Source organism: Ischnura elegans, chromosome 1, assembly GCF_921293095.1.
Source record: "Ischnura elegans chromosome 1, ioIscEleg1.1, whole genome shotgun sequence".
NCBI lineage: Eukaryota > Metazoa > Arthropoda > Insecta > Odonata > Coenagrionidae > Ischnura > Ischnura elegans.
Window position 1 is genome coordinate 119,523,843 of NC_060246.1, and position 11,762 is coordinate 119,535,604.

At 42.8% G+C, this 11,762-nt stretch overlaps 1 protein-coding gene across 1 annotated transcript; it reads right to left on the reverse strand.

Annotated features, from left to right (window-relative positions):
* Positions 1-10,291, reverse strand: LOC124168946 (homeobox protein unc-4-like). Its single transcript, XM_046547366.1, has 2 exons — positions 9,324-10,291; positions 1-1,246 (listed from the first exon to the last, which is right to left on the reverse strand). Exons 1-2 carry the CDS (start codon positions 9,841-9,843, stop codon positions 306-308), a joined length of 1,461 nt encoding a protein of 486 aa, XP_046403322.1. The 5' UTR covers positions 9,844-10,291; the 3' UTR covers positions 1-305.
* Between the last annotated feature and the right edge of the window lie 1,471 nt (positions 10,292-11,762).

Genomic DNA, 11,762 nt, shown 5'->3' on the forward strand with positions numbered 1-11,762 from the left:
TATGATTGAATGATATGTCATGTATAAATAAAATAAATAGTAAATCTTACATAACCAGATAAACTAATTTACAGATATAACTCTCTTGAAATACAATTTGCGGGAAGACTTTACAAAGATAAAGACTTGTCCAATAACCTTCCCTCTTTTCTCAACAACTTCTAATTGGCAACTACCACGCCTGCACATAGTACATGTTATAGGTCCCGGCAGTCACACTAGGTCCATTCACACACAAACACATTTGAAGCCTATGAGGTGGTCCCACGAAATATACATCACGTTCACAGAGGCCGCAGAGCCCTCTACCGGCACCCATCGTCCTCTCTCCGCCTGTCTATCGACAACAGGCTCTCGATGCTGAACGGGTTCGGCTTCTTCCGCGGCGGCGGCGACGCGGGCCGCTCCGAAGACGATGAGGTCGAAGGCGCCGGGGATAACGTCACGTGCGGCCCGCGAGCCGCATCACCGCCAGCAACCGGCGGGCCGCACTCGAAGCGACTGCCCTCGCTCAGTCGGATCGAGAGAATGTCCCCAGGTGCGGGGGTGCACTTGCCCGCACCCGACTCCCAAGGGTGAACCACCAGAGGCACCGCATCTCCGCACCTCGCCGGAGCCGCGCCTTCTACCTGCTGCTGTTGTTGCTTCCAACACTCGCCGACTGATAGCGCGGGGGAGTGGTCGGCCGCACCCGGCCTCGGGGCCGTCGACTCCCCGGGGGTCTGTGGTGTCGCGGCCCCGGAGTTGGCCATCGCCTTTCCCCTCTTCGCTAGTTGCTGCTGTTCCCACTCTGCCTTGAGGTTGGCCAGGGGAACGTGGACGCCTTTCAACGCCAGCTTCCTCTGCTGCCTCTCCAGCGCCTTCATCACCTTCTTCTGCCGCCTCTCCTGCTCCTTCCGCATCAACTCCTCCGGTGGTATCGGCTCTCCGCTGCACGTCTGCGGGTGTGCGTTATGAGCCGGTCGCCCCGGCCCCTTCTTGGTGTGTTCCTTCTTGCGCCACTTGGCCCTGCGGTTCTGGAACCACACCGCCACCCGGGACTCCTTCAGCTCCAATCGGAGAGCCAAAGCCTCCCGCATGAACACGTCTGGGTAGTGGCTGGAGAGAAAGGCCCGCTCCAGCTCCTCCAGTTGCCAGTTGTTGAAGTTGGTCCGGGAGCGCCGGCGCTTGCTGGCGTCGTCACCACCCTCGCCGCCGTCATCGCCGTGGTCGTCGCCACCGCCAACTTCGGAGCCATCTCGCTCGCCTGTTGGACAAAGAATGCGAAAGATATGTTAAATCACTCATTAATTATCAGATTCAGGTATAACTCTGAAAATCCCGTTACAAGGAGAGAAAATGAAAAAGAAGTTTTCCTTACATCAATGAGAAGGTATGCGTACTTTTATAAATAATAAAGCAATATAACATTTTCAGGCCCAAACTAACGAAATTCTATTGCGTTCACATAAAGAAACATTAAAAATTCTTTTAAATGATATGTTAACATAAACTTATATTTACAACCAGTATAAAAGGAAGGGCATTCCTCAATCTCGTAAGCAGATTTCAACAATTACCCTCCATATACCTTTGCCATTGCATAAAGATAAAATTGCTTTACTTACAAGGGATTTTATTACCGTAACAAAATTACGTCATATTAATGAATAGTAAAATATATTTATGAGTAATCATCATGGCCCAATATTATTGCACCAAACGATACGCATCACTGGTGGGCATTGGTAAAATCAGCTACCAATGTGGGCAAGCACATAACGACGTAACACAAGGTTAAATCAAAAATGAAGCTTTCAGAAATATCATTGAGCAAAATTTGTGAAAATCGTACAAAACATGTAATTCTTTAAGAAAATGGAACAATAATTTGATGGTTCAAACTGAGATAAACCGTCAATAATTGGTCATAGATAAATCAAAACATTGATAACACATGAGTTACAATATATTCTTGCGAACAATTGTGACGAAAATTAGAGCATAACATGAAAATTAATGTTTCCTTAAGACAAATGAAGTTTAAAATATAAAAAAGGGTCAGAACTAATGTATATACTTTGTTATATCACTACAGCCGTTAGCCGGAATTTTCACTGAAAAAAATCAATAAATTTTCACGCAGATGAAAACGTTATCACAGATAAAATATGGGACAGTGTTTTACAATTAAAAAATTCAGAGAATTAGCCTCTCATGAGCAATAAGTTTGAATTCCTTTCCTACCAATCCACCGCGCCGCGTAGTTTTCCGTAAGTCGCCAACCCCAATTCACAAATCATTCTCCAAAAGCTCTGTGAAAGCATAATTAACAAATTAACAGAATTATATAATATTGAAGGAATTATTATGATCCCAACGTATTTATTTTGTCGACTTAAAATGAGAATAGAGAAATTTATGTATTAAAACTAACTTCATAACGAAGAAAATTTAATTGGACACACAAACCGTAACTGAAGTATCGATAATAAATCGCGATAAAACTTCAACAAAAAATGTTCAACCGGAAAACTATGCATTGGTATTTTTACCCAATATCGCGGATATTTATACTTGTGCGATCAAAATAGTTGAAATTAAATCCCGAAAAAACCATTCTTAATATAAAGTAGTTAAGGGAAGGAAAAAACAAGAAAAACTATGTATATAAAGCAAAAAAGGAGAAAATTGCCCGAATATGACGTAAAAGGGCGACCACAAGGATTAGAAAACCGAGTAATAGTAACTGAAAAACAAGAATAAATATCAAATGAGCACATAAATTGGAAAACCTCCATTAGCCCATGTAGGATTTAAATTTTTTCGGAAGGAGAGGCGACATAAGGTGCCAATCCTAGGAGACGAATTGCTACAAACGGAAACATTGGGCGTACGCGCTCCTGTGTCTAAGCTTATGCTACACCTACTATTACCTATGCAATCAAGTAGGTATTTCTAAATTTCAATCAGAAACGTAGCGTAGATAGTACTCAGATGTAGCTGAATTAAAAAGTACATTATTTGCCGGCAGTATAATAATTTTGGTAACATATGCAGTCTTTATTTAGCACCATCATGCTCAGGTATGAGTCATAATTATTTATCACCGAACACAGTCTGTCATTTAAATAAAGTGATAAATCAACTGTCCGAACGAAATCCAACGAATGTAATTCGGTTTCTCAAAGTGACTAACTTAAATTGGCCAGTGCAAAAATGATACCCTGGCTTTTAATTTTCAATACACGCCCTCTACATGCTACCTTATTTTGGCATATTACGGATTTGGCCTCGGAACGCAAGCCCTGATATGAAAAGTCATTTGTGATAGTAAACTCCGCCATAAAATCGTGAAAAATAGTTAATTGATTTCTTCTTAACCTCCTGTTTTAAGGATTTTGATCCATTTTTTTCCGAAAAATTGCCCATAAAATATCCACTTGTATTTTAGTGGAAAGAACCACAAAAAATGAACTGGAGAACAAGTTGTACAAAAGATTAAATCTGGCGGTACAAGATTACTGTGGTGACTATGAATGAAGGTAATAAACCTATCGATTCCTTCATATTATGCAGGAAATTGATGATGGCTTATATACAACAGATTACAAATCGCAAAGTACTCAGATAATGCTGAATTACAAAGTACACCATCTGCGTACGTGTTTATTGCGTGTACGTTTTTACCACACCCACTATTATATACACAAATAAGTAGGTATTTCAAAATTTTAGTAAGAAACGCAGCGTAGATGGTACTCAGATGTAGCTGAATTACAAAGTGCATTATCTGCTGGCAGTATAATAATTTGGATAACACAAACGGTGAAAGGGCCACCACTTTGAGACCCGAAGATTTTATCGGAGATGGTATAATGCCGGAAATAAGTTAACCATTCATCATGTTAGTTTCCACCGCTTAATATTTCAAAAATTCATGCAAAAAAGCCTATATTATTTTACTAATTTCTAAACATCAGTGTCAGCCGCTGTTATTTTTATGCGAAAGCAAAATGGCAGTGTAACTAAAGTTTTCATCCAAGTCCATTGTCTCATCCAGAAAAAAAGTTTCTCAAAGTTGAAAAAAGCATATGGCCGGTCTCCCAAGCAGCACATTTGTTATTAGAAATCACATAGGCCAAATTTGAATGTTAAATTTACAGAAATGATCGCGTCTGAATGATTTTAAATGAGAAAATATAGGAATTAAATTTCTAAACTATGTACCGATTGTTCGTACAGTTGTAAAAATGCAACCGGAGAATCGACTATATCACTGTATTTTTATTTAATAAATTCGATAGTATATTTTGCAGTTGATACAAGAGCGAAAAGAAGAGTTACCTCCTCGGTAAACTGACGGTAATTCAGCAAAGAACGGCAGATACAAAAGCAAATAAAACGACTGAGTAAGTCCTGTTTGACAAGACTTGAACATAAACTCCAAAAAACAGGAGATTAAGTTCCTTGGAGCTTTATTAAATCACGCTACAGGAGATCTTTAGGCTACGATATTCAGACTACGCAATTACAGCTACTTAAAATTTGTGGAATTCCTTTCCGCGCGCGGATGTCGACTACAGGAAGTTTTTCAAGTAGTGCAAAAAGAAGCTTATGCCGTAGTACTAAATTTTATTGACGACTTAAAAATCGAAAATATGTATCCCAAAAAAAGCGAGGTGTCAGCGTCAAAATTGAACTTCGCCCAGCCGCTGAATGTTAAAATAAAAGAATACTTCAAAATATTAAACCGGAACGCAATCATGGTGTATTAAACTCCAAATAAGTAATGTCACCATTACATCAAAAGACCGCCCAAACTACTAGAATGCAAAATTATTCATTACTCCCACACAACGCAAATTTCAAAGACGGACTGTCCTTTAATCTACTAAATTGGACGGCTTATTGCCCAAAATTCTCTTTGAATATCACATTTGAAAATCTTTCCACATAACCGATTGGGCCTGAATGCAGGTATTTTGTGTTCTCCAAGAAACTTCAGAAAAAATTCTTAACCACTATCATTCTTCTATGCATGCGTAACAATGGCTACGAAAAAAATAAGTTGTCAGCTGTTGTGCGCAGATTATTGTGTCTGTGTGAATGATTTGTCGTAGATATATTTCTGGTTCTGTTGGAAAAAATGTTCTCGCACACTATCGATAAATAAATCATACAGTGATGCATACTATTATCGCTTTCAGCATTAGGTGAATGCGATAGCATAAAATAACCACCACGTTGAAAGCATAACTAGAACATAATATCTTCATCTGAAGACTGCTGGTGGTACATTATACTCTTCGCCATACAATCGTATCGCATACGCCGCAAGTATTTCCCGTCCTTAATAACTCAAAAGAGGCGGGAGACCAGCAATGATAATACAATTTTTGTGGAAATGCAACTGTCTACATTAAGTCAAGCCAGATTACTCGGGAAATCATAAAATCCCACTACAGAACCTGAAATTAGCCGCTTTGGACCATTTTCACAGGTATTCCGTATGAAATTCCGACAACTACTCAGGTTCACTATTATCAACGCCCATCATGGGGCACATCCCTAATATCTGGCCTCATGGCTTCCAACAGGGCACTCTTGTGAAAGCCAAAATGCAAAATGCTGCGAAAATCTCTACACAAAGCTACGCCATCGGGCGGAGGAAGAATTCTAATGCAAACCTTTGACCACGACCCGCACTTACGCAAAGTGTACCTACGCCATTTCATCCTCTTAACTCGAGGAAGGTGATAATAATAATTACAGCAACAAAATTGGCGGTGGCAGCATTCAGACCATTAAAGCGATCGGGGAGAGGGAGGGTCAGGTTAGTAATCTACGCGCGCGCCACTTTTCATTCAACCCGACAGGAAAGGGAGACGGAACAACATCATCATTTGCGGTGGGCATACATCCACGAAGTAGGAGTAGGGATTGTTGGAGTGGGGAGTGACGGCTGCTAAGCGACCATTTCCCGCGGTTTGATGGAGGCACGGATCGCGGTTGTGAACACACAAGCTAGCACACATACACTGGGCGGGCAGGCAGCCGGGCAAGCGATTACTGCAGTAACTCACCGCGCGCCGCTCAAATTGCAATTGTCTTCATTACAGCGGCCGTTGGCGCTTAAGTGAAGCAGTATCGTGGCGTGGCACGCGGCGACCGACCGCGCACTACGAATTTATTGACCGCCGCGGTCGTTTTCCATTCATTAATTAGGGAGGCCTTTTATTCCACGAGGCCCGCCGTTAATTTAGGCACTGGAGGCGGGAAAGGGGGGGGCGATAGGGCAAACCCGCCACCAACACTCTGGGTGAAAGAGAGAGCGATAAAGAGAGGCAAATGCCATAATCTCGCCGTCGTCCGCACAGATGGAGGTATGGTCTCTCTCTCTCTACCTGTTGCTCCCGTCAGCACGCGTGAATGTAATCAATGCAAAGGGAAACAATCCCTACGCCAAATATATGTGCGTGTGTGCGTGTTCGAGAACGTATATATCTTCCAAATGAAGTTAAGCAAACCTCGAGGAATAGTCATTCCGGAGGCGGTTCGCGAGCGATGCACAAACATTCCCTCGACTTCGATGGACAACTTCATAGTGTCCTGACGAAATTCGAAATAACTTTTTACGGCCAACGAAGTATAACTGAAGGCCGCTATTCACGAAGGTTTTAATACACCTAAATCCTAATTCACTACATGTTAAGCGAGAATGAAACCAGGATCGTAAGTTGTGACAGCAATCAACAGCTACTGCTAAATTAAAACAAATTCCAGAACTGCGATATAAGTCAATGAAATATTCGGTTCGAAGGCAATCGGGGAGTAAATTTATACTAGCCTATGAAATTGAAAACTAATTCAGAGCTGGAATTTGTGTTCTTTAAGTATTAAGTCATTCCTAAAACCGAATTAATGGTCTATTAGTTATTTTTTTAAATGCGAAGTCATTAATGTATATATATATGCATCATTGTTCATAGTGTAATACGGCTACATTTATTAATCGAAATATGATGAAGGATTTCAATGCATCTACGTTAGATAATCAGCGTTAAATACCTAATATGATGAGCAAAATGAATATTAAGCTGATAAGCGACAAACCTAGGTTAGGAACGCAAACAATAAAACCCTATCCGTCCTCCTCTACTGAAGAAAAAACTAGCCACCATACAAATAAGTTCGGATATTGATTTGATGATGCCATAGCCACATGGAAAACAGTTTTACCCTTTCAGTTTTATTCGGCTGACTCGGTATCGGGCAAGGGTAATTTCATTACAAAGGCACAACCCGTAGAAAAACATAACAGAATTCAATGCATGGGACAGCTGAATAAAAATAAGAGAAACTTATTATATTCCCTTTCATTGTCGCTATGTTGCTTGTCAACCATTTCCACATGGCATACCGTAGTGTACTAAATAAATATCCTGTATGAGACTGACGTCATGGATACTCCCCATTGACGGCTATGGCAGTTATAGTGGACTTTTGAAATCATAACTTATAATTTCATACCTTCAGAATTCTTATAATTGTTTGTCCATCCGATGTTAAATTCAACTTTTATAGCAGGCATTGATTTCATTTTGGATGGCGAAGAAACGAGGTGGCAGTTACCTATTGAAAATTACTTCTTTGCGTCAGAACGGAGTGAATGTGTAAGACGTGAATAAGTATTTACTAAGCACAGCTACAGATAAAATTTGCAACAGTGCAATTTCGGCAGTGATCCAAATTGTGCTATATTTTGGAGCACTGTTCAAATGAACGCAATTGTCAAAGGACGAGGGGACGGCAAGAACCGCAAATAATATCCTGGAATAAATATCTACATTCAACCATGCATGTAAGAGAAGAGCTGCAAAGTGTAAATAGAGGAGCTGATTTGAAAATTAGTTTGAAGTCGTGACAACACCATGATGCGATGTTCTACCCACGACGATTAAGTATCATTAGAGACGCAGAGAAATCAAGGATGAAAATTCTTTGCAAATACATGCGACATCATTTTTTGCAGAGTGCAAAAAATACTTGCTAATTTATGCAATATTTAACTTTTCCGTATTTGTTCAGTAATTTGTTATTACAAACTAATGAACTCGTTAAAAACCATTTAATACCGAAAAACCATAACTGCTTATAATTTTTGCACGTAAAAAATTCATTGATGCCAGCCTATCGTGATGCCTAGCTGTTTCCAACAGAGGAAACGTTCGCATTCTCCAAAGGAAATCTGACTTCACGTAATGTTTTTTTTCGAATTCATACTATGACTCAATTTTTTAATTTTATCTCAGCGAAAAATGGCTCAATATTATTGACATATTTCCCTATATCTAGAGATTAGAAATCTCATGAACGCATTCGCAAGAGCTTGTTGAGGGAATCGGGTTGTTTTGGTGATTATGGTGTTGCTTTCCACCCATACGGCCCGCGTACGAATCCCGGAGGTGGCAGAGGTTACATCTACATAATATCCTGCGAGAAAACTCTAGGGTGTTTGGCAGGGGGTGATAAATCACCAGCATGCAGCATGCATTTGGACTCCCACATGCACACCACACCGTCTAAAAAAACGTCCCGTATATTAACAAACTATACTAATGTATGTGAATTACTATTAACTGAAATACTATTACTATATACTACTATTAAACAGAGAACGGCCAATCCCTGCTTGAATGCTTTGTGGGGGGCACTTAACAAGTATAGAACTCCGCTTGCCGGATTGGGCGTAAAGCCATATTTTCATGTAAATAGGCACCAATCGTTTTGTGTTTCGAGTAATACGCCAGCTATTTACAAATGTTTTATTTACCAGGTGATATACTGCGGTAACCCTCGAGATCATCTTTTCATGTGGCTGGAAACCCGCAGCGAATCATTAACGATTTTCTAGATTTCTGCAGTAGGTAAATGAGGAAAATAATCACAAAGAAGTGGAAGTCACAGACGAACCGTTGTTGTTATATTCAAGTATCGATATGTCACTAAATGGAGCCCGTAGTAACAAAGGAACATATATGAAACGGGTTCATTTGTCGTTTTTTATTCCAATTAAATATCGATTTTGAAAGTTTTTTTTTAATAAGGAGATCTGTATTTTCTCGCAATTCGATTCCTACGTCCTATACAAATGGAGATATTCTCGGAAGGCAGTCTCGGCCCAGGTGTGAGGCTGCCTGAAGCTCCTAGTTATTTGTACTTATAAGTAATGCTAACAGTTATGGAGTAGCAATACACATTATACATCATTCACGGCGAAAAACCGCACCCACCAAATATCGCACCATGTATATATATTTAGTAAAGACAGAAGCACTCACCAGAAGGGCTGCTGGCACAGTCCCTCGAGGACCATGGCGATCCGGCTGCCGTGCCCACCGAGGACCCCGGAGACTCGACCTGCGGCGGCTGCTGCGGCCTCGCGTGGTGGTGGTGATGGTGGTGGAGGCCGAGGAACAGCTGGAGGGGCGTGGACGGGGGATGCTGGGGCGAGAGGGCGGCGTGGGGCGACGACGGTGGAGGCCTGGGGGCGGACGACGACGATGCCAACTGGTAGCCCCCGGTGGCGGCGGAGGCCGGGTGCGGCGGGGGACCCACCGGAGTCAGGACTGGCGGAGCGAGGAGGTGCCGGATGGCCTTAGAGTAGCCGCTGAAGAGCAGCTGGTGCAGGTGGTGCGGGGAGTGGTGCTGGAAGGGGTGCGGCGGGGGCGGCGAGAGCGGCATGTGGTGGTGCGGCGAGAAGGGCAGGCGCGGCTGCGAGAGCGGGTGGTGGAGCAGCGGAGCGCCGCGCAGCCGGGCGAGGACCTCGGGCGGGAACCGGTTGTCCATGACGAGTGTCATCTCGCTCGGGAGTCGAACCAGCTCCCCTCGATCACCACTCCATCCAACGAAGGCAGTAGCGCCACCAAACAAGGCAGTCTCCCACGAAACACAAGCACTTCTAATGATTAATAGTCCAGTAGAATGCAGATGAAGGAGTTTTAAAAAGAGTCCCGGAGCACCACTCGATCAGTCATAAATACTTATCATGAAAACTCGCGAGGAACTGTCCGATACTGTTATCTAGTAATCACTCTTCCGGATAAGGCCAAAATAATAGAGTGAAAGAGTTTTTTTTTTAATAGTTCGAAGACTCTTAAATGATGACACTGCTGCTAACTCATTGTTCACGTGGCACTCAGCTATCCATGAAGAAAATCTCGCGGAAAAGTCTTTGTTCACTTGACAACAACACCGGAAAGTCGTGTTCGCCCTCCAGGCCCTTTTCTGTCCTTTCACGGCTGGGTATGGTTTGAGCGTCTTTCGTCCTCGAGAGGCAGAAAGGGAATTGCCTCTCTGCGGCCAGCGTACACGCGACCAGTATCTCCCCTCCTCGCCCCTCGTCTTCCTCCTTCCCCTCCCGCCCAAACGAATCCCCCTGCCAATCGGAGCGCAGCGGGCGGGGCGAAGGGGAGTTGCCCGTCCCTCATTGGTCGTCGCCTAGCAACCGGCGAGGCGTGGAGTGGGGAAAAGGAGGGGCGGGACGAGGCGAGCAGCAATCGCCATAGCAACGCCCTAGGGACACGCCTCCCCTCACACCCCTCACCCTCCCACACTCCCGCTTCAGTCCACGTGCCCGCCGTTCCTGCGAGGAGAGAAGAAACCCTTTGAATGCCCAACCCCTTCATCCCTTCCTTCTCCCACACATCGCTCCCCCCCTCCCCCACTTGTTTCCCACTCCCTGTGCCGACCTCCTTAAACCGCAGTCCCTCCGTAGCCCTCGTAGTAATGTCAACCGATTACCCAGCCATTAGACCCGTCTTCAAGGGAGAGAGAGTGGTGGCCTAGTGGATTTACCCCTCAACTTCCGCCTCGCTCACACAAGAGAGACGGGGGGAGGAGAGTCCATCTCATTAGCTCCGTCCAGATTAGTGGCGCGTCGTGTGTGTGCGTTTCCTCCCACTCGTCCTTAATTCTAGGAATCGAGGTGTAATGGACTCGGCCGACGCCTTTATGGAGTGTGAGTCGGGGGTTGGCACTTATTAAAGAACTTACTCGTCGCCTTTAAACAAGCATATGGTCCCCTGTAAGGGATGATGTGGGTTGGGAGGGTGAGGAGAAAAGATCGGATGAAGCGGACTGTGTGCAATAGACGGGAAACATGAAATTAAGGCGAAACCTGTACTTAAAAGTACTTAGCGCATTAATAACATGCAGACACTTAGCGGTAAATAGGTGCTTTAGCTAAAGCGATATCTTTTTACTCAATAATTTATGCTTAAAATTTCTGTGGGATAAACTGACATCATCAAATATGCTGCGGAGATTAAACTATATACGTAGCAAATAACATACACATTCTTGGGAGTAGTTAAACCTTCCCATCTGTTTCTTAAAAATTATATTTAAACATTAAATGAATATAGGAAAGGAAATCATTATTGTTAGGGTTGATGCATCTGAAATTTTAAATGTCAATATTACTTTTGTTAAATATTTTGATAAACTTCGGCAACTCAAAAATCGCGTGAAAAAAATTATAACTGGAATCCTTTTCTTTTTATTTAAATAACTTTCTATCGCCTTATATTTCTAGATGGCCTAATCAAGAGAAATATATTGTGTAAGTAGGTACTTTAAATGGTATACCAAGTGATCATAGTCTTTTTAAAGTCTTGACTCCGTCGGAATACGAGATAAAAATGTTTACGAAAGGGAATCATCGTGCTCTAATAAGAAAACGCGTTTCGGCGTGAAAATCCATGGTTTTCAGGCGATCC

Excerpts from the sequence above, each read along its gene's own strand:
- LOC124168946 (XM_046547366.1), bottom strand. The coding sequence starts at position 9,843 with ATGACACTCGTCATGGACAACCGGTTCCCGCCCGAGGTCCTCGCCCGG. Across the intron at positions 1,247-9,323 it reads CTGTGCCAGCAGCCCTTCTG|GCGAGCGAGATGGCTCCGAA; the intron begins GTGAGTGCTTCT and ends TTTGTCCAACAG.